General features: G+C 42.0%; 1 protein-coding gene across 2 annotated transcripts in view; it reads right to left on the bottom strand.

Annotated features, from left to right (window-relative positions):
- Nucleotides 1-26,604, bottom strand: part of PLA2R1 (phospholipase A2 receptor 1) — an 86,623-nt gene that overhangs the window by 18,603 nt on the left and 41,416 nt on the right. For both annotated transcript variants that reach the window (XM_066575955.1, XM_066575957.1), the window contains 14 exons: nucleotides 25,065-25,234; nucleotides 23,568-23,773; nucleotides 21,001-21,146; nucleotides 18,734-18,818; nucleotides 16,842-16,983; nucleotides 15,303-15,338; nucleotides 14,329-14,486; nucleotides 11,935-11,996; nucleotides 9,766-9,881; nucleotides 9,435-9,589; nucleotides 7,448-7,556; nucleotides 5,861-5,991; nucleotides 4,983-5,118; nucleotides 1,838-2,076 (listed from right to left, as the gene is read on the bottom strand). In XM_066575955.1, the coding sequence (XP_066432052.1) occupies nucleotides 1,838-2,076; nucleotides 4,983-5,118; nucleotides 5,861-5,991; nucleotides 7,448-7,556; nucleotides 9,435-9,589; nucleotides 9,766-9,881; nucleotides 11,935-11,996; nucleotides 14,329-14,486; nucleotides 15,303-15,338; nucleotides 16,842-16,983; nucleotides 18,734-18,818; nucleotides 21,001-21,146; nucleotides 23,568-23,773; nucleotides 25,065-25,234 (1,891 nt within the window). The remainder of the gene's footprint in view (nucleotides 1-1,837; nucleotides 2,077-4,982; nucleotides 5,119-5,860; nucleotides 5,992-7,447; nucleotides 7,557-9,434; nucleotides 9,590-9,765; nucleotides 9,882-11,934; nucleotides 11,997-14,328; nucleotides 14,487-15,302; nucleotides 15,339-16,841; nucleotides 16,984-18,733; nucleotides 18,819-21,000; nucleotides 21,147-23,567; nucleotides 23,774-25,064; nucleotides 25,235-26,604) is intronic.

Raw genomic sequence — 26,604 nt, 5'->3', positions numbered from 1 at the left:
CAGGGTCTTATTTTCTGGGGAACACTGTATATTCTGCAGGTTGATACTACTACAGTGATACCAATTTTTTTCATGTTTTACTACCTTTTGTGAAATGGAAACACACAATTTTTTTTTTGTTGTCACCACATTGTGATAGAATTTTTTTTTCTTATGATTCTATTGATGCTCTTAAGGCTTGCTTTTTGTGGGACAAATTGTGTGGTTTTTTTTTCATTGGTACCATTTTAGGGGTTAACAAGGTAACAAGATCTCTTTTCATTCAATTTTGTGAGAAATAAGAAAACACAATTTTGGCATTGCTTTTTTATTTTATTTTTTTTATAGGGTTTATTGTGTGGTATAATACACTGCAGTATACTACTTCACCCAACATGAGATATAAGGCAAGCAAATGAAGATTGAGCGTAAATTATTAATGTGTTACATCGAAGCTGGATGTTAAAACACCTTGTCCAGATCAGGAGTAGTAATTGTCCAGCAGTATGGATATGCACACAAGAAATAACTCTGTGAGCAAAACGATATCCAACAAAACTAAAGAAAGGGAGAAGTGGACATATCGTCCTATTGCACTAATATGGGAATAGCTTGTCTGAAAGCAGGGTGATTACCCTGATGAGGACGGGACCACATCCAGAACCTCAGGCTACCAAGGTTGTTTCTAGAGGTTACAATTTTCAGATGTAAATATCGATAATGACAGTAGTAATTAGCAGATGCAGAAGACGAGATAATAATAATAAACACCAGAGACATATCTGAGACAGGGATGGCACCCAGAGGACCTGTACGTGACCAGAACTCCTTAATGAAGGGAATAACTGGTGCCCTCAGAGAGAAGGCCAGTTGGGGACACCACCTCCCTGCTGACAAACCTGACCACATACTACAAGATGAATATGGACTCATCAGGGTACAGTGCATAATGACAGCGCTCGTGTGCCAGCGCCGTTGTCACATAAGCTGAGCTGATGTTATGACACCAGCCCAGACTCTCTTTGGTGATGCAGCCAGTGTGACAGAATGCTAATCAGCCTAACTGTATCCATTATTTATCTTAATTGCTTCTTGACTAGATCTAGAAAGACCAGTTGAGTTATCCATCTCCTGGAAGACCAGGGAAGAAGGTGGTTGCCTCCACCTCCACCCTCTGAGAAGCCCACAAGCCCAGGTGGACCTATGAAAGTTGTCAGTCTAGCAGCTTGGCAATATTTAATCTAATAATAATGTAGCATATCTAATAGTGTATTGGATATAAAGTTCAGACCCTAACCCTTGGCATCCCAGACAATTCAAAAATGATTAGTTTAAAGGACATGGAAGCATAGAAAATGCATACAACAAACTGGGTAGAACCTGCATTTTGATAGAAACAATTTCTCCTAATAGGGATACCAAAATTCTCAACCATTTCTGTAAGTCTTCATGGAAAGTCTTGAATAGGGAACTGGCTTTCTCAAAAGTAGTGATATGCTTTACCAACCAGGAATGCAATCACTAACCCTTAAACCTCCCATGTAACAGTATATGATGTCAATTATCTAGAAAGTTGGCAAAGTCCATTTAATCAGGGGCTTTCTGCTGACTGCATTGTAGAAAACAATGCACTTGGAAAACCTTGCATTGGCTAGCGCAATATGAGAAATGCAGTAAGTAGGAAGCAACTGTGTACAGCATTGTAGGTATATAGTGTATGCTATTCATTGTCTGCCTAGAACTGGGTAACTATAATGCTGACTGTACACAATACCAAAGTATAAAATATTATATAAAAGAACCCTTCACAGGTACGGGATATTCCTTCTTTTAGACGTTGATGTCTATACACACTTACCTTGGAGCTATAGTAGCCAATCCAAAGAGGATATCCCAAGTGATGGGCAAGGATGGTCACAAAAGCTTGGTGATATGGGTCGGTAATGCTAACCAATTTACTCTCATGGTTTTGACAAACAATGGAGGCATCATACCAAGACATGTTACCAGATATTATCCTGTATTGCTTGTCTCCATACTCCATGGTCTCTGATATTGGGAACATATCAGAGCCCTTAATGTCAGGATTCGAAATGACTAAAATAATTGCGAAAAAAAGTCTAATTAGTTAATATTTTTTATATACAAGAGACCATATTTACTATAGTAACTACTGGAATGATAATTAAATGTATTTTTTTTATTATTGTGTTCCAATAAAGTAATTGGGGACAATATATTTATCAACGACCTAATAGAGGAACTGTGCAGTAAAATATCAATATTTGCAGATGACGCAAAATTATATAATTAATGCAACGGAGGACAATGTACGGCTACAAATGGATCTAGATAAGCTGGGGGCTTGGGCAGAAAAATGGCAAATGAAGTTCAATGTTGATAAATGTAAGGTTATGCACATGGGCAGAAGAAACGGATGTCACCAATATACACTAAATGGGGTATAGCTAGGGAGAAGTGATATGGAAAAAGACCTGGGGGTACTAGTGGATTGTAAATTAAACTAGAGTAACCAATGCCAGTTAGCTGCTGCAAAAGCTAATAAAGTCTTGGGGTGCATTAAAAGAGGTATAGGGGCGAGGTACGAGAACATTATTCTCCCACTATATAAGGCACTTCTTAGGCCCCATATGGAATACTGCACACAGTTCTGGTCACCGGTGCTCAGGAAAGATGCTACAGTGCTGGAGGGGGATCAAAGAAGGGCAACTAAACTAATAAACAGAATGAGAGGACTGGAATACCCAGAGAGGCTATCAAAATTGGGATTATTTACCCTGGAAAAAAGACGGCTAAGGGGTAATCAAACAAATATGTATAAATACATGAGGGGACGATACAAGGATCTCTCCCATGATCTGTTTATACCCAGGACTGAGACGGTAACAAGAGGGCATCCGCTATGTCTAGAAGAAAGACGGTTTCATCACAAACACAGAAGGGGGTTCTTTACTGTAAGAGTAATGAGACTGTGGAACTCTCTGCCTGAGGATGTGGTGATGGCAAAATCCATAGAGGAGTTTAAAAGGGGACTTGATGCCTTTCTAGAGGGGAAGGATATTACAGGATACAGATTTTAGGTGACCAGAGGTATGTTGATCCGGGTATACAGGCAGGTAGGAACTATTAGAGGTTGATCCAGGGATTAGTCTGATTGCCATTAGGGAGTCGGGAAGGAATTTTTCCCCCAAAAGGGCTAATTGGCTTCTGCCTCTTGGGGTTTTTTGCCTTCCTCTGGATCAACAAGGAGGATAAACAGGCTGAACTAGATGGACATTGTCTTCATTCGGCCTTACATACTATGTTACTATGTATAAAGGTGAGGAATAAAAATTGTATATCTCAGCCTAGGAGTTAGTCAGGACACGTCTTTTCCAAAAGCTATAAGACAGCTAGCCCACAAGTCCTACTGACAAAGTAATGTGTGCACAGGCTTGGAGTGGACCCAGGCTCTGACACTAGTATGGGCTCTATAGGTCCAGCAGAAGACAACGCCACGTAGAGATACATTTAAAGCCAATTGCTTGCCATTAGGGTCCATTTATTATGTGAAAAAAATGTGAGGGCTAAAATAAATTGCTGCTAAAGGGGTGTTGACTGAGTAGTTGGGCTTGGCCAATGTGGCAAATCTTTAATCTGTGTTTTAAAAAAAAATTAAAAACTGATTTCTATGCTCCCATGACCTTTAAACTGGATTGCTGTATTCATAAAAATCCAGTTCATTAAAGCATCATATTATTCTGCTTCAGAAAAAACAATGCAATGCCAGATTTGCATTTTATTGGTCAACCCATCTCCAATAAAAAAACAATCAAAAAGTTGTTTCTATCCCAAAATGGTACCAATAGAATCTGCAGGTAACTCTGCAAAAGATGAGGCCTCACCCAACTGCATTGACAGGAAAAAAAGTTGAGGGAGTCAAGATGGCGACAGAAAGCAATTTTTGGCAAAATTTTGGTATTTTTATAATTTAGCCGACCCACAGAATAAAGATAACTTGTCATGTCGTCTTTACTGCACCATGAACTCTTTTAAAGGAACCCCTCCAAAATTGCTTTTTTTCTATTTCACCGCACTCAGAAATTCTTACAAGTTACAAGTTATCCCCTAGGGGTTAACTTCCTGACCGGCAGGGGTCTCACCACTGAGACAGCCGGCTATTTCGAGAATAGGGGTCCCCTGTTCCCCATCCTCCTCACTGTAGATTTACTGCAACCTTCGCAGTGCAGAGACTGAATGAAGCTCTGGTCACACAAGCGCACTGATGCTGCATCCGCTTTCAATGGGACTGTAGAGGTAGCTGAGCGACAAGTGCTCAGGTATTTTTACCGTCATTGAAATTAATGGAATGTCAACTGCGCATGCTAGGTTAGTGCTTCAATCATTCTGATGTCACTGCAGGGGAATCAGCAACCCTGCAGTGATGAGCAGAAGTGGACATGGGGTCACCTGTTTTCAGGATTGGTGGGTCGGGGGGTCAAGGTGGTGAGATCCCCACCGATCAGCGAGTTATCCTCTATCCTGTGGATAGGAAAAACCTTGTGATCTATCGAATGTTTGTAAGAATGTGGCTTGTGTGGCGCAGAGGGTTAAGGCAGCAAAAATGCAGTCCTAAGCTCTCACTCATGACCTGAAGGCTGCAAGTTGAATTCTTGTATGTTTCAGGTAGCTGGCTCAAAGTTGACTCAGCCTTGCATCCTTCCAAGGTCCCTTCCCATATTCCACTACATTATGTAGCATCTTAAATATAACCATTGAATTTTCAATGTTTAGTGTTCCTTTAGGTATAAACAAATTGTCTGATAGAGACAATAACTATCCATGTGGCCTATTAATGCATATCATTACGGGACCACATTTTTCTCCAAATAAGTTTTGCGTTTACATATTCTACAATACATGACCCGAAAATTACTCTGAAATTGTAGTTATTAGTCCCTGTTAACGCCTAATTCTTCACGAAATTACTTGGGTAGATTTACCTTGTTCTTTCTCACAAATCACTCCATAACCTTTGGAATTGCATTTTTCAAGATACCATTTTCCAGTTTGGTGAACGCTTTGATTTGCTGATATCAGGGCACATAGCTGGTCCTGCTCATAAGGATTCACAGAATTCTACAAAAAGATGACACAACCTGCCATGTAATTATATTTTACGTACAGCGGATTAATCTTCATGCTACAGTATGCTTCACTGATTTAAAGGGGTTGTCTAGCCACATGATTATCTTTATCAACAACTAACAATACTCCGCAAGCAGAGACTATACGCCTATACCCCTCCTGACAACAAAAGACATGTTCCAGTGCCATGCTTGATACTTCCTGGGTCCCCACGGGTCTTTGTTCTCACAGTCCTAGTAGTACACCCAACCACTGAGGTCAGAGGCGTAACTTGAAGCTCCTGGGCCCCAATGCAAAACTTGTAACAGGGCCCCCAACTATAATGCTTTACTTATAGTACTGGGTCCCCTTTATGGAGAAGAGAGGCCTTATGGGTCCCCTAAGGCTCCTGGGCCTGGGTGCAACCGCATCCCCTGCATCCTCTATAGTTACGCCTCTGACTGAGGTGACTGCTGTGTTGTACTGACACATCATTACTGGAACTAGGTGAGCAGAGGCCAGTGGAGGACCCACGAAGCATTGGCATGGAAGCAGCAGTGGATTAGTGAGGGGAGTATAACTAGTTTTATTTATTTATTTTTATTGCATTCTAAGTGCTTTTGTAAAAAACTTTATGTAGTTGGAATGGAGCTCGTTTAATCATTAAAGCATTCCACAAGTAAAATTACATACAGTAGATTGAGAACAGGTTGACACCAGATACATAATGACTGTATAGTAATTGTATACTTACATTGGTATATCCAGTTGGCACCCAATTATTATAGGTTTCTCCAGTGCCATTTTCCCATAAATCATAATCGTTTTTGGTGAGTCCCATCCAAAACCCTTTCTTCTCCCCATACAGCTGCAGAACTATAAAAGCTGAAGCAAAGGGCAAAGTTAGTTGCAGAGATGATATATAAGTTTGTGTTAACTAGACGATTAACTAGAATACCCCTCATACTATTAGGTAAGTAGAGGGTTTTCATACAGGAATGGTCCTCAGTTTACAATCTATGGTTGATTCATCAATGGTCACATAAAATGCATGGCTACAAGTAGGCGAAAATGCCAATGATATCAAATTTGTCTAAAAGATGCACTTGACACAATGTATTTGGAGCAGCTCAGCAGGCATGGTACAGCAGATCTATCTAATTTTGTGCCTGACTTCTCGTATCCCTCTTTTTGGACACTTTTTAGGGTAAGCGGGATATGTCTCAAACGCGTACTGTATACAAATATGGCACCTGCTGTGTGCTCCACTTATTTAGCACATTTTGTCCTGTCAATCTTGTAATGAGTATCTGTCCAAACTGCAGACAGCATGCTATACAGCAGGGGACGTTGGGCTATCTGCTTTTTCAGAACTTAGGAGTCCAGTGGGCGGTCCTATCAGTGGTTGACAGCTAACTGTGTACGACTGCATACAGAATGGATGTCAGTTACTGATAGGACCGCCCACTGGACCTCCAAACTCAAAATGTGTAGAGACTTTTTTCCTCCACACTATAAAAAAATCAGAACAAGGTGACCAAAAAAAGCACAATTCTGGCACTGTGTGCTTTTATTTATTTTTTTGTTTACTGACAACATTTACCTTATGGAAAAAATAGTATGTTACTTTGGTAGATCGGACTCTTATGGATACAGCGATACCAAATGTGTGTGCTTTTCCTTTTATTTTGACATGGGGAAAAGGTGTGTGTGTGTGTGTATATGTATGTGTGTGTGTGTGTGTGTGTGTGTGTGTGTATATATATATATATATATATATATATATATATATATACACATACTTACTGCGTGTGTGTATTTTTTTTAAACTTTTTAATACCTTTTTTTCTTACAAATATAAATACAACTTTTATAAACTTCAAATAAACCCCACTTTTCATAGGTATATCAAGGTACATTACATTATACCGTGATCTGGCAGGCAGTCTATGCCTGTGTCGGTGGAGCTTCATAGGTAATCTGCAATGTCGCCTGGGGGCCTTCACAAAGGCCTGAGGCTGCAGTGGCAGCTGAATGGCGCCCCACGATCTCATGGTAGGGGGTGCTGTTCGAGACCCCCAAACACCCATAGGGGCATTTAGGACGTTAACAGCTGTGATCAACATGTGTGCTGATCGCAGCTGTTGGGAGGCGAGTGTCAATTGTCGGCTAATAATCCCTCTCCATACAAATCCCGAACCCCTACGATGTAAATGTACGTCCTGGAGCATAGGGGGTTAATTGATATCTGCTTTTACATCTACTGTATACAAACAGTTTTTGCTGATATTGCTTGTAATGTAAAGCTGTGTTTTAGCAGAATTCATTGGTTAAAAATTACCTTGTTCTATTTCATTAGTGATGGTGGCAAGGCGTCCGCTGTGTTCCCTACAGAAGTAAGAAGCTGTAGAGCCGTCCATCATATTTCCAGGTTTGTGTATAGAAAAGCACTGTCAGAATGATATATTGGTATATTATACTTTGCATGCTGTATCAGTAAAGCTACATTCAGACCATGTTTGTCCCTAATCAATCTCCTGACATACTGTACATGTCAAACATATAGCCCGGATGTGTATCATGCGGTTGTAAATGTTCTCCATAGAGTCCTATAACTTTGAACACAGCAGAAAAAAGGTATGATAACTGAGAACAGGCCGGACGTTTCTCAGGACATAAGGCAGCCATAGACATTAGATCTATTGGATGTCTAAATAGTCGCTCGAAATAGTCACTACACTGCACAAACAACTGTTTAAATAACAATCGCTGTGTAAAAGTATACAATGTGGCAATCACTGAACAAACTGGGAGCCCTTAAGGTGCATTTACACCACAAAGATGATTGCTCAAAAGATGGCTTTTGAGCGATCATTTTGCATAAATTACTAATTGGTACTAATGCCTATTAGTACCAATTAGTAGCCTATGAGCCTCCAGGAGCTGTAATCAGGGAATAGACCACCCGCTGTTCCCTTAATACATTCCCTTTGTTCTGCCATGGGGCTGACAGCTGAGACAATGTAATCAGCTGTTATCAGCTCCCCCCCCCCCTTCGGCAGGACACAGTGTGCAGTCCTGCTTATCAGCTGTTCTGCTAAACAATGGATTTCATGCCGAATTGAAATCCATAGTTCGGCAAAAAAGTGAAAGATGGGCACATTTACACACAACCATTATCGCTCAAAAGATGGCTTTTGAGCGATAATGGTTGTGTCTAAATGGGCCTTTACTCAGGCTTAAATATTACTTGTTGACTAGTTATGGGGCTAACAACTAGTGAACAAATTCTTGCTCATCCCCCTGTTGGTGGCCGTGTTTACAAGGAACTGTTGCTTACATTTTCTCTGTCGAATAACTATTTGGACAATTTTTGTCCAACTTAAAGTCGCCCTTTGTCTAGCTGCTCATTTACTGTACTGTACCTCTATTCCACTAATCCCTTCATCAAGCTACCTCTTATAAAGAAATATTTCTGAAAACCTCTTAAATATTTTTGCTTCTATTGAAGTATAACAAAAAGAATAACACTAGAATGCAGGTATAGAGATGTTAATGAACAGGAATGCAGGCCTAGATATACGGATGTACGCTATAGACAAGAAAAAAGTCATATCAAATAGCATTGCTCCAAACATGTAAACTGAAGGAACCCCAACAAAACATAGCCACTATCTCCTCACAACACAAAAGTCTGATTTAAAAAAAACCACCCCAAAAAAGAAGTAAAAATATTAATGGTCCATAAAACTCAAGGATATATCTCTCACTAAATCCTTGTCCAAGAAGGGCCAAACCTTCACAAGCAGGATATTGAGCCTAGCTCATTAAATTACAGTTTAGAAATGAAGTCCAAGGCAGGCATAGCCTCCTAGGTTGACCTATTTCCTAAAACGTCTTAAATAGAGATGAGCGAGCGTACTCGGAAAAGCACTACTCACTCGAGTAATTTGCTTTATCCGAGTATCGCTGTGCTCGTCCCCGAAGATTCGGGTGCCGCTGCGGCTGACAGATGAGTCGCAGCGGGGAGCGGGGCAGAGCGGGCGGGAGAGAGGGAGAGAAAGATCTTACCTCCGTTCCTCGCCGCTCTCCCCTGCAGCTCCCCGCTCCGTGCCGGCACCCGAATCTTTAGCCCCGAGCACAGCGATACTCGGATAAAGCAAATTACTCGAGCGAGTAGTGCTTTTCCGAGTACGCTCGCTCATCTTTAGTCTTAAAGAAAAGCTATGTCTTAGCCGGTCCCAGCAAGTTTGATACTATGCCATCAGGAGCGCTGCTACACCCCTGCCATCCCCATAAGGTACATACAGCTCGTGAAAGATAGCAACCTTGTTTGCATAGTACAGCCAGCCCTCCGGACAGATCCCGGGCTGCTGGTCATGATCGTTATCCACCGGGCCGTAGTGTTTTTCAATCTTGAACATTACATTGGTTTTACAGATGGCTGGATTCTCGGACAGACAATCGGAATAGCTCCACCAGCCTAAGAAAATACAATGCAGTATATTCAGTCCGAACCATAAACTCATCACATATATTAAGAAATTGATTGCTACAAAAGATGTATGTGGGTGGGGTGGGAGGGGTTATGACAAGCAAATTGATTCTAATAACAGGTAACCTGCATTTGACATACAACATAGCATGACCTGCACTGACCTGTATCGGATTCTATATAGGCGCACTGCTTCTCTGCCTCTGTTATACTTCTGTTGATATTACGTGGAGGATCTTTTTCCCAGTTTGTGAATATAACAGATGATCCGTCTCCCCATCTGCAGCAAAACACAACACAGTAATTATATAATCAGTAGCTTTCCATGGTGTACCTGCCCGCTCGGATGCTGGCGGCGGGTAGGGAGCTACGGGGGAGAGTGGAGAGGAACAGAGGGCAGATCTCTCTCTCCCTCTCTCCCCCCCCACTCCCCGCCGCAACTCACCTGTCACCTGCGCCAGCAGCCGAACCTTTTCTCTCTCGAGCAATTGTCCTTAGCGAGTATGCTCGCTCATCTCTGACTCACTAACCTTTCTTGTATAGCAGTACTGACTACACTTCGGTCTTATTTATCATTACTCCTCATTCTTTAATCCTAAGTATTAAAGCTTATGGACGCCTTTTGAAGACTTTTTTACATTGCAGATATTTTTTGTAGAGAAAATGTATTTGCAATAGGTTTATATCAGAAATGTAGTTTCAGGCCGCTTTCACACAGGCGCCAAGATCGCGCAATTTTTTCGCGATGCGACCGCTACAAATTGCATGTATGTGAAGCCTATGCTTTCCAATGGTTTTTTTTCACATTAGCGATGTTTGAAGGCTGCTACATTGCGAGAATACAAAATCACGGCATTCTCTATACAGCCGCGATTTGTGATGTTTTGTAGCCCATGTTTCTCTCTAGAGCCTTCCTTTGTGTTGCATCGCAGCGTACGAAAACGTGGTTTTCATGCGGTGCGATGCAACTTTTACAGTAGGAAGTTCTACTGTTTGAGCCCTAAAATAAGCCCTAGCTGTATTAAAAAAACAACAAAAAAGCCAAAACATTACCTAACAGGCGCTGTCTGCCCCACTGCACGTCTCCTTCTGAATTTTCAGCACACTTGTCTGTAGTTTTCAGCCAACGCTTCCTAGTTTGGAGCAGCGTTGGCTAGTCCAGGCAGCGTTGGCTCTGGCTGAAGCACGACGCTCAAGAACCAATCAATCACTGCAGCGCTCGATGAACCAATCGCAGCCATTCAATGTGATGGCTGTGATTGGTTCATCGAGTGCTGCAGTGATTAGTTGAGCTGCGGGGCTCGAGAACCAATCAGAGCCAGCACTGTAGGTGGGGTTTTTGAACTCCTGACCAGGAAGCTCTGGCTGAAGATTACAAGCAAGTGTGCCAGGGACCTGCGGAGGAGAAGTGCGGCGAAGCAGACAGTGCCTGTTAAGTAATGTTTTTTTTAATGCAGCCAGGGCTTATTTTTAGGGTAGGGCCACTTTGTTGCGTCAGAAAATCGTGATATCGTGGGAAAACTCAGCGATATCGCTGCAATTTTCTCGTGGCGATAACGCTGTTGCCAGTATGAAAGAGGCCTGATGTTGTCTCTTGTAGCTACTAATACAATGACTGTCAATCAAGTCCCATGTCACCTATTCACTGTGAGCAGTAGGACTGCCCGCTTGATTATTTGACAATGCCAGGAGTTGGACCTAAGAAAGCTGTCTGGGAGAAGGCAAAAAAGTCCACTAACTATATCCTACAGCAGGTCCTCTCTGGGTATTAAAAATAATTTAGATCAGCAGTGGCCAAATAGCAGATTGGAATGCAGAGGGGATCAGTAGGTCTTGCTGTTCGAACACAAGAGGGTTCTCTTGCTGTATAGAAGTGACAACACTGCCACCTTGTAGCCATGTATGCTTGTCTCCGGTCTTATCTACCCTTCACAAGCTTCATAACCTTTATATTGGTAAATTGCATCCCCTCTAGCATGTGGCAGGAGGAAGACTGCTATGTTTGAAGAAGGCATGGCTCTGCAGCATTGCAATAAGTAACTAGCTGCTATCATCATTATGGGGACACTTGGCATGCAACAAAAATTGGCATCCGTGTTCTGTATGTCTTCTGCTAGATCACTGTACTCAAGCACTTTCCAAAGAGTAACTCCAGTACCAGAAATGTTCAGCAAATTCTGATCTGGATAGTCTGGGCAAAATCCTTTTGAACTATTTTACCGCATGATTTTCAAGAAGATTCTTTAAGTGCGTTTTTAAAGGCTGCTATAATGTTTAGTATCATTCTATATAGTAAAAAATAATAATTCTATTTCTTTTGAATACTTATATACCTTTGGAATCCTTCATATTCATTCACCAGTCCAATCCACCATTTCTGCTTCCCTTTTGACATCTGTAAAGTATAGTAAATGTAAGCTTACTATGCATAGATTTCTCTTCCAGTCTTAAAATCATCCTTGTAGTAGATTGTATATGGTTGGGTAATCTGACAATGAAGAGGGAAAAAGTGTACCTACAAGGGCTCGTAGCACAATTATGAGGCTTCCAGGGACCCTAATCATTCATTGATGTCCTTTCCAGAAGACATTATAATTCAAAACCCTACAATAATCACAGCGGGCCTCATGTTGGCTGGTCCCCTCTGTGGTACCTTCTGGTGACGCCTCCTTAGGGTGCTTTGACACAAGCAGAATTATTAAGCTGGGCGCACTGAAAGACAGAAAATTCTGCACCAAAGTCTGCATGTAGATATGTGTATTGGAGTGGAATTCTGCAACTGCAGATTAAGCTGCATATTTTAAGGCCGGCTTCACACGAGCGTGACGGGCTCCGCTGCGGAATATTCCGCAGTGAAGCCCGTCACGGCGCCCCCCAGAGACCCCATACTTACCAGCGGAAGATAGCGTGAACGGACGGCTTCCATTGACTGCAATGGAAGCCGTCAGCGCGTACACCCGCGGCAAATAGAGCATGCTGCGGGTGAGGACAGGAGATTTCACGGTGCGAAATTCCTCGGTGGAATTCCACACCGTGAGCATTGTGCTATTAGGTTCAATAGAACCTAATAGCAGGGGGCAACGCAGCGGATTTTTGCCGCGAATTTACGCGGCGTAAATCCGTTCGTGGGAAGGAGGCCTTACTGTGTCTTGCAGAATAATTCAGTCACAGAAGAGGAAATATAAAAACAATCACAGAAAATGGCCATATACTTACTGACTAAGGAATGCATATAGAGGCATCCTCTCACCATGCAGGCAGCAGACTACCAAATGAGGGAGCTAATTACACCTGTGAGGGACACCGATGAGACAGCCACTCACACAGCCTCTTAATATAGAGGGGGTAGCTGCTTGGTGTAGAGTGGATACAAAGTAGCAAACCTTCTGATACATGTACTATGCAGACCAGCAACCTATTAAAGGGGTTGTCCCGCGGCAGCAAGTGGGTCTATACACTTCTGTATGGCCATATTAATGCACTTTGTAATGTACATTGTGCATTAATTATGAGCCATACAGAAGTTATCAAAAGTTTTTCACTTACCTGTTCCGTTGCTGGCGTCCTCGTCTCCATGGTTGCCGTCTAATTTTCGCCGTCTAATGGCCAAATTAGACGCGCTTGCGCAGTCCGGGTCTTCTGCTCTTCTCAATGGGGCTCGGTGTAGCTCCGTGTAGCTCCGCCCCGTCACGTGCCGATTCCAGCCAATCAGGAGGCTGGAATCGGCAATGGACCGCACAGAAGAGCTGCGGTCCACGGAGGTAGAAGATCCCGGCGGCCATCTTCACCGGGTAAGTAAGAAGTCACCGGAGCGCGGGGATTAAGGTAAGCGCTGTCCGGTGTTCTTTTTTAACCCCTGCATCGGGGTTGTCTCGCGCCGAACGGGGGGGTTGAAAAAAAAAAAAAACCCGTTTCGGCGCGGGACAACCCCTTTAATGATGCCATAATAGTTCGGGTTGCCCTGCACTTCAAAAAGTGAGCCACATTGGTACTGCCACCCTGGGCTCTCCCTGGCGTTTTAAAGCCACATTGCATGTGAATAATAGATAATAAATGCAAGGCAGGTGTAATTAGCTCCCTCATTTGGTAGTCTGCTACCTGTATGATGAGAGGATGCAGCTATCTGCCCTCCTTAGTAAGTATATGGCCATTTTCTGTGATTGGTTGCAAAATGATTCCACTTATGCGAAGGCATAACCCCCATACATAGATGCAGATTTTGGCGCAGAGTTTTCTGCGTCCTGCAGAAATATTCTGCATGTGTGAACGGTCTCTATATAAAACTGTCTAATCAAGCTAGGAAATGCAGCTTCTTGTGGCACAGCTGCCTTTTACATAGCTATAGCCAGTGGTGCCCTCTTTATTAGTGAAAGGCAATGTGCCCTATATGACCTATACCTGTACCAACAGCAACAAATATCAACTATGCACAGAATAAATGATAAAAATCTCACAAGTGGGGGTCGCACAACTAAGATTCTCACCCATCTCGAGAACAGGGGTCTCTAGGTACACCTTAAAGGGGTTGTTGGCTATAGGCATTCCATTAGTCTTCATGTAAATGAATTCTTCAGAGCAAGAAGCATTCCTTGCAGTCACTCTCCACTCTGCCTCTGAATGTGGGAACCCCTTTAACTCAGACTTTCCTAAAATTGTATTTTCTAAACCAGGCAGCTGCACTAGGTACTTTTTTATTGTATCGAATATATTTTATTACACAGTGTTACCTGTTTTATTCTTTTATGTATGAAGGCCTGCTCAGCCCTGTTCAGTATGGAGGTTACTCCACTTTTCATCCAGCCACAGACAAACTCCGCAGAAGCAAAATCAGCATTTAAGTCATAGAAACAGTAATTATTTCCTTGATAGAAAACCCATGGAACATCTAAGAATAAAGGGGGAGAAACACCTTTATACCATTTTAAATTATAAAATCCTGTCTTTGTCTGCTGAGTCTCAATCCCAATCATTAGACAAGGGGAAGGGTTTAGACAACTCAAGTGAGAAATCCAGGACTGCTCCAAGACTGCCCATCAGATGGTTTGCAGCTCATTGGCATGCAGCATGGTGAAAAGATGACTTCTCCATGAAGGCTGCATTATCAAGTGAATATAAGATATGGCCACACTTTTTTTCTTGCCACTTACCTATTGTTGGGACTACTTTTAGGGGCTTCATTGACGCTAACACTTTAAATATTGGATGATCCCAAAAAAGATACTGTCCAAAGAGGGAGGGGGAGGTGCTGTCTCTTTTGCTTCTTTATTTTCTTAGAACTGTTCCATTCACAATTACCAAGATAAGCCTAATGGGTCATTTCTATTATACTTTGTAAGCCAGATTTCTGGTGTCCAAAATTCACAGTTTTGACATTTTGATTTATGACTTTTTGAACTTTGACCTTTCACTTTTGTCAAAAAGTGGGCAGGGACCTAGTAATAAGGGGTGTGGCTGTGCGTGGCTTGTCAAATTTACTATACTTTAAAAACTGCTTTAAATTATAGCTGGACATGCTGCCGGATGTGACAAATATATAAAGAGGTTTGGGTATGTCAATAGATCTGTCACGTAGAAGACGGCACATAGTTTACTTAGACAGGCTTATAGAACATTGATCTAGGGAAATATACCCCAATTTTTGTCTGGAAGCTAGTAGTTCCAACAATGCAATATAAAGTAAACTATATTTTTACTACCATACCTTTAATATGCCAGTCTGGGTTCTTGGGAATCACTCCTGAGAAAACAAACATTAAATATTAAAATTGCTGTGGCTAAATGCTAAAGATTTTTGAACAGTCCAGAAACCCTTAACCCTTTCCAATCCACTGTCTGATGTCTAAAGACATTCTGATTGAAGGCTGCACCGCTTCTGATGTCAGAAGACAGCCGGCAGGGTATTCTTTTACTGTATATTACCGACCGCTCTATTGTCGGGGGCCTCTCCAGCATGTCCAATACCGCAGTACTGGCTCTAGCCAGCAGGTGGCGCCTTTGTATAATGGCAGAAAGAGAAAGCCCCCTAGGAAACCCTGAATCCAAAATTGGATTGCAAAGGGTTAAGTGTCCTGACTCTGCTGCTGTAAACCGGCCATAACCCTCTTCTGTGCTGCTGGTTGACGTGGTTAGGGATGCCCGGCATGGTACATCAGTCTCTCACAATGCACAGTTATGGCCACATCAATTGACAGCATAGGAAAGGGGTTACGGGCGGACACTTCAGGATTTTAGGAATGCCCGGTGGACACTTGCCTGCTAATTTGCACATGGCGCACAAGGTATTAAATCTGTATTTTTTCTGTTTGCTGTGCACTATGATTCACGATACAGATGTTTTAACTAGATGTATGTGGCTCTGTTAGCCGTCTGATGGCAGAAATCAGCAGATAAATTCCCTTTATATGAAACACCATTTACATTTTCAGTTTTGTTATAAAGTGTATTAGACTCAGAACCTCTAACACAGATCTGTCTGAAACGTCCGGATGTGATGGTATATCAATGAGGCAGGGCATGACTGAAGTGGGAAGGACCCCATTGTAGTCAAAAGGGTCCATCTGACGCCATTCGGTTTTGTCATTGGACAGATCCGGCTTTTTTTTTTTATGTACCTAGGACAGGACAAAAGAACCTAAACCAAAATGGTCAAATGAACGTAGTCTTACACTATCCAGTCTGATCTTCACGGGTATTTAGCAGTGGATTTCACTATTTACATTGAAATGAATGAAATCCGTGTAAACTATCCACAACTAACAGAACATGTTGAAAATCCGCAACATGATTTGAATCTAATTTGTACTGTAATTAGTTGTGAAATGTCAGGGCTGATGTGTGAAACCAGAGTTTGTAATGCAAAGGGTGAATGTGCACCAAAATCCGCGCCCAAATCTGTTTGTAATGCACGCAGATTCAGACATGGATCTGCACCAAAATTATGTTCTGAGTATTGGTACCCTATGTCTCTTGTGGCATGCCTCCTGCTGGCGGTGGTGTCCTCAGTGCCACTCCATGCTTATTCGTGCCGTCAATAGTTAAGGAAAAGCACACGGACAGCTAAAGCCGACAATGGCAGTGGCAATAATGAACGGGCCACTGGCTGTATTAATAAAATAAATCTCATCCTTTGTGAAGGTTTGCTTTGCTAGCATCTTCCAGTATCTTTGCACTTTTTGAAGTTGAACAGCATAGTGATCAATGAAACTGGTAATACAGTGAAAGGAAGAATAGTAAGGTTTACCTTTTGGAATTTTGCAGATCCACTCTAACTGTGCATTACAGTTTAACGCTGCCAACCTCCTGTGCCCCCTGTGTGCCCTGTACGTCCCACAGTTGTTTGAATCATCAGTAGAATGCATATCAAGCCAAAATGAAGATACAACCTGCAACAAGTGAATGCTAGTATTATGATTTGAGTACAATAGGACATATGCATTATTTTTTGGCATACAAAAGATGCAATTTTGGTCCAAGCCATATCTATCTGGCTTAATTTTTATGAAGTAATTTACACCAGTTTTGGGCTTAAGCTGTGACTTATATAGTCACAAGTCACACATGTGCAAAATTCTGTGCAAAAGTTTATGACTTTGCCTCTTCACTTGGCAGATTTGAAAAAATAACAAAAGTGGGTGTGGTTTACTTTACGCGGGATGATTGTCAGGCGCATAATCGCCCAATAGTTGTCCCAGCAATTATGCTTTTACACAGCAGCGATAGCTGTTCAGTGAATGGAGGCAGAGTGAGCCAGGGACTGTTTCAGGTCACCCGCCTCCATTCATTGTAAATAGGCAGTCGCTCCAAGATTCATATGGGCCAAAAGTTGCTTGTCTTATAGCTCTGCTAAAAACCAAGTGACTCCGACAAGAGAGCAATTTGTCACTCAGTGCTCTGTTGGCAGTCGCTTGTACGCTAGATGGCTAACATCCGAGTTTGCTGATTCCAGCAATAGTTCAGGCAACAATCTCCTCGTGAAAGGGTCCCTTTACTCAAATAGAAATAGACTGTAGACTATGATACTCTTGCCAACAAATGCACCAGACACCCAATGAAATGACTGGCACATGGAGTTAAGGGCAGGCGCCCATGGATTATGTGGCTGCCCTCCCATAGTTTATCCCTGTGGCCATGGGTTAATCTATTGTTGCTTCTGAGAGCTGAGTAGATCACAGTAGGCTTTTGTAATGCGGTACAGGGGGGGGGGGGAGAATCTCATGGAGCTACTGCCGGGACAGCCCCTTAAGTGATAAACAGAAGTAGTCTGTCCTGGCAGTGCAGTTACATCATGGGAGCAGGACCACCCTCCCTGTTCTTTTCAATTAAGTCCCAAGCCCTTTGTGGGGGTTTACGCCCAATTTATTGGGTGCACAATAATTTCTAGGTTAGTTGTACTCGAGTTAGATTACTTATGGTGTTGATTATTTAACTGATTAAGAAGTTTTGTCATTTATTTATTATTACTCATACTAAAGTAAATAAAGACAAAAGACCATAAATTCATTGTTGGAGAAATGTCTGTGTGATTGAGGAAGAATATGTACTAACTACGATTTCATGGAACCCATTGCAAGTGTGAATGGAGCCTAAGGCCAAAGGCACATGTGCATATAGGAGCTCAACTGTGTTGAGTTCACAAAAAGGTTTTTTTTCATCATGTGCAATTCATCAGTCTTTCACTTCCACAATTTGGTCTCCAATTTTTTTCCCTTCATCTTAGCAACAGATTCATGAAATACATATAGCATGTGATCAGCACACGGACGGCATGGAAGTACTGTTGCCTTGTTTTCTTAATTACCTTGAGTAGGCGAGTTGCAAACCTGCCAGAATTTTTCATGTCATCCGTGTGACTGTGAAAGAAAATCTGTGTGCTTTAGTACACGGACTACTATGGGCACGTATGATATCCTAATCAAGTCTGTTGTGGACTCAGACCATAATGGGCTACAAATGTGCTTGTGAGCCTTTTTGACCTTAGGTGATCTTTTTCTATCTCTTCAAAAAAAACTTCTCCAAAATTGCACCCTAAATCTGGAAGAAACCTTTCCCCCCCCCCATACCAGTCTTTCATCATTTAATTTAGCCTCAGACAGATGCAGTTTTTCATATGGTTTAAATGAACTTTACACTTACTGGGGATCCATCTGACCATTCCCAAGACTCTTCAGAAGAAGGATTCCGTTTATTAAACCCAATCCAAAACTGGCGTTTTCTATCTCTGCAAAATAATAAAAATAAAAAATGCTATTATTGTTAGTCATTAAAGATGAGCGAGTATACTCGGTAAAGGCAATTGCTCGAGCGAGCATTGCCTTTACCGAGTACCTGCCCGCTCGAGACTGAAGGTTCGGGTGCCGGCGGGGGGCAGGGAGCTGCGGGGGAGAGCGGAGCGGAACGGAGGGGAGATCTCTCCCTCCCTCTCTCCCCCCCCCGCTCCCTCCTGCTGACAGCCGCTACTCACCACTCCCCCGTGCCGGCACCCGAACGTTTCATCTCAAGCGGGCAGGTACTCGCTAAAGGCAATGCTTGCTTGAGCAATTGCCTTTACCGAGTATACTCGCTCATCTCTATTAGTCATATATAAGCTAAAATAGAATTTAACCTTAAAATTCTAATTATAAAGCAGACAGCATGTAAAAGTGACGTTTAACAGGTTTATCATATTTATGTATAAACCGTGGAAATCACTGCTTCAGGTTACTGCGAGTAGTAATTGGACATACCGATGATCTATGGGCAGATTTATAAGGGTGTTTTCACATGGGATGGAATATTCTGTAACAGCATTGCAGATTATTCTGTCCCGGAATTCCGCACCATAATCCGCAGCTTTTCAAAAGCCCAACAAAAACTGCTGGGCAAAATTTTAAGACTTCCTTCAGATGTATGGGAGCATTTACCTAAACCGCAGGTTTAACTGCCAATTTCAGTAAAAGTGGCACTGCCGTGAAGTGCACTAAATGTATTAAGAGCCACAAGTCTCTCAATATATTTGGTGCATCTTTGGGCCATCCAGGGGCCAAAGCTGAAATGTACATCAGCTACGAGCTGGTATGTTTTAGCTATATTTTGTCAGTTTTTGGCCTGGTACATTTTTTCATTCTTCATAAAATGCAGTGTGCAAGAAAATTAGTGGTGTCTTAGTCTATGGTGATGGCCATTACATCACATTATAAACAGAGTACATTATGACCGACATATCTGTAAGGAGAATTTATGTGTTTATCAAAGAGAAGACGATCCCAGATCTCGTGCAGAAGTCTGGGCCCAGGAGAAATACAAATCACACCAGTCTGTGTGGTATCAGATGATTTCTAATTTATTCTAAGATGTTCACAGCTTATGTACCATAAATGACATCACAGCAAAAGTATATACCTCCAAGATTAATAAGAATACATAATAGGCTGAAACTAAAATGATTAACATAAGTTACACCTCCTAAGGTGTATCTATTACATACAATAAAACCGTTATGAATTCAGGAGAAAGGAATGCAAGGGAGGGGGTCTTTTAGTCTATCCCATTTCCTGTGGGCCTCATGCATACATGGGTGGTCTAGTAGACTGTCTTATCTGTCTACCTCAGAAGACATGCAGGCCTATAGCAGGGTTTCGTTTAACCCCTTCACTACTTATACTAGTATCATGCTATATATTTCTAGTCTACAATGCAATATAGAATAATTAACTGATACATTGATCTACAATTTTCTTAACAATATCTTGGATCAACATGTGTAGATAAATCTTCCTCTTATTACCAGAGGATGCTCTGGAGGTCTTGTCTATGATGCAAAAATGGGCCCAAATAGTCCAGTATAAGACAGACCTATTTGGAGATAAATTTTGAGCCAAACACTTACCACTAGGGTTTATTTCTTATGGGATGATTCACATATACCCTATTACACTCTTTGTTGATAACATGTCCTGCGTATATAATAGCAACAAAGATTACAATCCAATTAAAAGTTAGTGTTTTGTATAGAAGGGTAAGTTTTTGGAATTATTTCCCTTGGAGGACCTAAGGAAATGGCTTTCAATCAGGACCATCTCAGCTGTTTGTAGAGAATATTGGCAATCGTAGCTTGGGTAAGTGCATGCAGATCAAAGGCCTATTTACACGTAACAATTACTTGGCCGGGACGTCGGTGCTTGGGCAGTCTTTTGAAAGACTGTGGGCCCGTGTAAAAGGGCCTTAAGGATTCTTTATTTTTGGTAGCTGGGACTACTTGATAGACAGTCATCGACTCTTAAAATGTAAAAAAGCATCCAACACTGTCTCAAAGTGTCTCAACTGTTGATATGCATGAAGCAACTCGCTTTTGACTGACTCCGAGAACCTCTAAATCCAGTTTGTAAGTTAGGACACAGTAGCATATACATAAATTTACCTACCCCTTGAACATGGTGAATAGCAGTTCCTCTACAAATCTTTTTTCCTCTAAATTTGATAAGCTAGCGAGATGAGCTCCAAAATCTTGGCACAAGTCTTCAGCTTCTTGCCAAGTTCTTTTCCTCATCAGTTTCTCATGATGAAATACCTGGTTTAAAAAAGAAAAAAGTGAAGTATTCAGACATGTGCTGATACAAAAACTATATAAGGACAACGGGCCGATATCACACGTGCTGGGTCTTTTCCACTTTTTGCAAATATTGAGATTTAAAAAAAAAAAACGTGAATATTTGCTTAAGTGTCATACACCGCTTGCATAGAACTACATACTTGGATACTGCTTCGATGCAATCGCTTTCCTCACTGAGCAAGGCCTACAGCATAGTTCATCCTGACCACCTTGGTTTTTGATCAGAATAGCAGGATTACAAGGAAGACTGATGCTTACAGGCAGAGCAATAATAGAGCAGGCATGCAGGTTGATCTTTCATATATGTAGCAGGCTAGCATACTGGATTGTCTAGGCATATTGACTAAATGCCTATCTTTCAGAATAAGCCATGAATGTGCGATTAGTGGGGATTAGACATGAGTGAGCGCACTCGGTAAGGACAGATACTCGAGCGATTATCGTCCTTACCGAGTACTTGCCTGCTCGCCTGCAAAGATTCGGGTGCCGGCGTGGCTGAGTGCTGTGTTGCAGGAGGGAGCAGGGGGGAGAGATCTCCCTCCCATTCTCCACCACTCTCGCCCACCGACACCCGAATCTTTGCGGGCAAGCAGGTAGGTACTCGGTAAGGACAATAATCGCTCGAGTATCTGTCCTTACCGAGTACGCTCGCTCATCTCTAGTGGGGATCCAAGTTTGTTAGTATTGTAAAACTGGTGTTGCGGGAGCTGGTATCACAACACAAATTCAGCATACAATGCAGATGAAGGAGTTACAAAAGTGCTGAATATTTATTCAAGAACAAGGAGCGACAGAACAAGTGTAATAATGACAGACACTAACGTGCAGTTACCTGCAGCTAGCTCAGGCTAACGAACTCTTGAAACTATCAACACTTTTGTTAAGCATGAATTGACAACAGTGACAAAACAGCTTTAAAGATCCTGTTTTACAGGTTTAAAAAAAAAAATAACAGTACTACTGAAGGTTAATGATGGTAGTTTTTTGTTTTTGTTTTTCATTGTAATTTGGAAGGCAGTACAGTGGGTGGTCCGTAAGTGATGGATAGCTGTCTGTGTATGACTGTACATCGAGGTAGCTGACAAATCAGTGATAGGACCGCCCATTGGACTGTTCAGCTCAGAATGAGCAGAGGTTTAAATTAATAAAATACAAGTTATACTGAATTTTCCCCATAAAACTATATATCAATCTGCTCAGCTCTATCTGCTGTGTAACATGCTGTCTGCAGTTTGGATAGCATGTCCGAGCAGATGGGTTCTCTTTAAAATAATCCAACATAAGGTTAACATAATCCTCACTAATACGCCATGTGTTGACTTTTGTTGAGACTGGCCACACTTACGACTTGATCACAAAATCTGCAATGTCCTTTTGTCTTTCACTGAGCAGCCCAGCTCTGTACCTATTCCTAGGTGATGGGTGCTTCTTCGCTTAGTCTTCTGGCAGACTGCAGATTTGATCTGTGGCAATACTGTCACAGATGCCAGCCTGCTGCCAGCCTCTCTGCATTCAATACATTGCCTGGCCTCTTCTAAACTCAAGGTGTTAAGCAGCAGCTCACCTTATTGTTTCACAGTTCCTGTCTCTCTCTTCCTGTAGCGCAGCAATTACTACTTTCATAGTTCTGACACCTATTTTGAAAGTCCTCAAAAAACAATGCTCAGATTATAGTGTCGAAATTTGGTGAAAATGTTGGTGCAAGCCGAAGTCCATCTCCATGGCTAGACTTTAACCCTTATTGGGTAGCCCCTTACACTTTATGAAGTCGGGAAGCTCCAGGTAATGTATCTCCTTGTGAAGAGCACCAAAAGGATATAGGGAGTCGTCTTATAGGCAAGTGTTCCCTAACTCTAGTTCTCAGGGACCTCCAGCAGGTCATGTTTTCATGATTTCCTCAGCATTGCACAGGTGATGTAATTATTGTTGGTGCCTCAGACATTGCTACAGGTGGTGTTACTATAGGATATCCTGAGAACATGACCTGTTGGCGGTCCCTGACGACTGGAGTTGGGGAACACTGTTATAGGCCATGCAATTTTCCTTAGGAAAAAGCTATGCAGGTATGTTAAGGAATAACTGTAAAGAAAATAGGGACTATATTTTCAGCTGCCAGAGGGGAAGTAGACTGATTCTAACCAGAACCCACACACAGCAGCACAGATTAGTAGGACAACCAAGGGGGACATATGAAACAAAAAAATAAGGTATTTTTTAAGCTTGAAACTCTACATGTTACTTAAGAAGGTCGATTAGTAGTATTTCAGGACTTTTGTAAAAAATAATTACTGAAACCCCCTTTCATGATAGGCCATCGGTGAATGTTCCTAGAAATCTTTGGACAGATGTCTGAATGCAACACAGTACACATAAGGTTACCCTATAGCAGTGATGAAGATGTGACTCTGTGTCCCAAGATGGCGCACAAGCTTCATCCATATTTCCTTCCTGTGGGTTTAATTTTTTCTCTTCAGCTCTTAAAGGCTTTTTGCACAGGGATTTTGCAGAGAATCCTTTACAGTCCTTTACTTTCCAACGACCCTTATTAATTCCACTGCTCAGAACAACACAACCTCCATTATAACCTAATAAATACAGTACAGAAATTAGGGACTACATACAAGCTGAAAATTGCACATTTTATTAAGGCTTTTCAATTTTAGACACTCTAGAAGGCTTATTATACCCTGAAGGTGAACCTAATGGGACATCATATTATACATGCACACATACGAAGGTCATAGAAACATTATAGTTTATGTAAACTTAGAGTGTAAACTTTGAAGACAGTAGTGGCTCCACCTAGTGGCCGGAATAGTGCAGTCCTATGATCTAGGGGTGGGGGGGGGGGGACTCAAAGGGGAGTTAGTTAATATCTAATCTGTCTCTCTTCCCTTTCAGTTTCATCCCATTGCTTCTAGTCTTTCCTTCTGCAGATGAGAAAAGGTCAGATGACGTCTGACCAAGGAAGAGTAGATACTATTTACAATTTTGTTGTAGGACTTTCAAATAGACTGTACACAAGAATAAATAATAACTACCAATCTTGTGTGCCATCTAGAGTCTATTGCAACTATCAAGAATTCTGTGCCTTATTGTGTGAATTGTAACAATCAAGAGTATTGCGCCACTGTACTATGAGGAAAGAAAAGTCTGCTGTTTTATCTGATCTGGATTGCAGCTATAGGGCAACCCATCACTACCCTCGACTGTCTTTAAAAGCCACCACTAAAGGGAGCTTACTGAATACTGTTGTTGCATCTCTCTAAAAAACTTTCCATATTAATATTCACTATTTTCAAGATTTCCGAAAATTCTTACAGAAAGTATTTTAGAGAAATGTAAAAGTTTTCGTTATAGTTCGATTATTTTGCTGCTCTAGGTTTTAGAAGATCATTTTGACTGGAATGAAGTATATGGACCGTGACAGACGGTCCATATACTTGGACAGATTGTATATAAGCATGGGCGGACTTGACAAGTGTGACCCATATGGTCGCAGAAGGGTGTCAGCCCCCTCCTTATAGGTAGGCACCGAGCAGATTTGGGCTGTGGGTGATCACCACCCTCAGTTCCACCTGGCCAAATGATCATCCTCCTTGGTTTGGCAGTCTGTACTGCTATCATGCTGCTTTCTGCACAAGGAGTGTACAGCCAGAATGAGTATCCGTGCAATATATAATATTTTTTTTCTTATGATTGAGGGGACAGCAAAAAGGATTCTGCACAGGGTGCCAACTAAACTAAGGCCAGCACTATGCGTAAGCAACATTTCTAACTTCTAAAATAACTTTTACACATGATGTCATATAGAGTACATTAGTATAGTACCCATGCCCGTAGCCTAAAGTTTATACCCCAGAAGGATGCACTTACCTGGCTCCTGGATATCCCAGTTTGTGAAGCTCACGACCGGGTGCTCTTTACCATCTACTAACCACATATACTCTCCAGTTTTGTTAATGTCTTGAAGAGCAATCCAAAAGTAAGAGTCTCCAGGTATTATCTTACTAGATATCAGGCTGTTAATCAAAGCTTGCTCAAACCTGAGGGAAAGCCAAATGAGATTACTATTTGATGCACTTAGGGTGCCTTCACACTGGCAATAAAATTGTGTGATTTTTAATTTATTTATTTTTTGCGCATTGCAAGAGAAAGTGAGAACGCATAATTATGAAACCAATGTTTTTCAATGGCTTTATTCACATTTGCGATGTTTTCACTCATGCGATGTTGCATGGAAAAAAAAAGATCGCAGCATGTTCTATCTTTTTGCAATATCACCCATTATTGTCAATGTGGCCAGCAGTAACAGCGCTATCCTCATTAAAAGCAATGGGAGAACTCCACGATCCTCTGCCACAGCTATGACGTCGGAGTCCGCTCGTCGCTGATGGAATGAAGGTATTCCCCGCATTGATGTGAGGCTGTTTTCACATGAAAACACCTCGCATCCACAGGGCTTTCACATGGTGGAAAGTATGATATCAGGTCGTGAGTCACTGCCTGATATCACCCTCGCCCGTGTGAAACTATCCTAAGGGCGCCTTCACACTGGCAATAAAATCACTGCCATTGAAGGGATTTCTCGCAGTGATGCAAGTCTGTTTTCACATGAAAACACGTCACATCTACGGGGCTTTCACATGGTGGTAAGTGCGATATCGGGCCATGAATCACCACCATGTGAAAGCCTCATGGATGCGAGGCGTTGTCATGTGAATAGAGCCTTGCATCACTATGGGGGATTCCTACATCCCCGACGGTGATGAGGGGATTCCCCAGCTGCAGCTATCACAGCCATGGCAGAGGATTGTGGAGTTCTCCCATTGTTTTCAATGCGGCCGGCGCTGAAAACGATTGGCCATATAGCAAACAGATAGAACTTACTGCATTTTTTTCCAAGCAACATCACGTGACTGAAAACATTGCAAATGGGAATGAAACCATTTAAAATCAATGGTTCCATAATTATGCATTTTCACTCACTCTCCTTGCACGAAAATTGCTCAATTTACTTGGTTGTGTGAAACCGGCCTAACAGTTCATATTACAATACACATTACTTATGTTACTGCTGTATATGATGACCTTGGTTGTAGTTTAATCCTTAGTAGGGCAATGCTAATACTGCTGAATGCCTCATACATGGAGGTTTTGGGGTTTTTTTCACCAGGGGCAGGCATTTGTATTTTAATAGTCCAATCACCTGCTCCAATACTGCTCCTCCACTCAAAGTGAGTATCGACTCAGTTTTGTACAGTCATTATTACATCTTCATTATAACTCTTGCTGCAGGCACCAAAGGTATCCTCTCCATACTTAGCAGCCAGAGCACATGCAAGCCCCCTCTGTGCACTTTCGTCAACAATATGGACATAAGAAATGGCTTGCCAGTCAATGTCTATTGGGCCCC

The sequence above is a fragment of the Eleutherodactylus coqui genome, chromosome 8 (assembly GCF_035609145.1).
Source record: "Eleutherodactylus coqui strain aEleCoq1 chromosome 8, aEleCoq1.hap1, whole genome shotgun sequence".
In the NCBI taxonomy this organism is placed as follows: Eukaryota; Metazoa; Chordata; class Amphibia; order Anura; family Eleutherodactylidae; genus Eleutherodactylus; species Eleutherodactylus coqui.
Note: the sequence above shows the minus strand (reverse complement) of the source record. Positions and strands in the feature narration are given on the sequence as shown.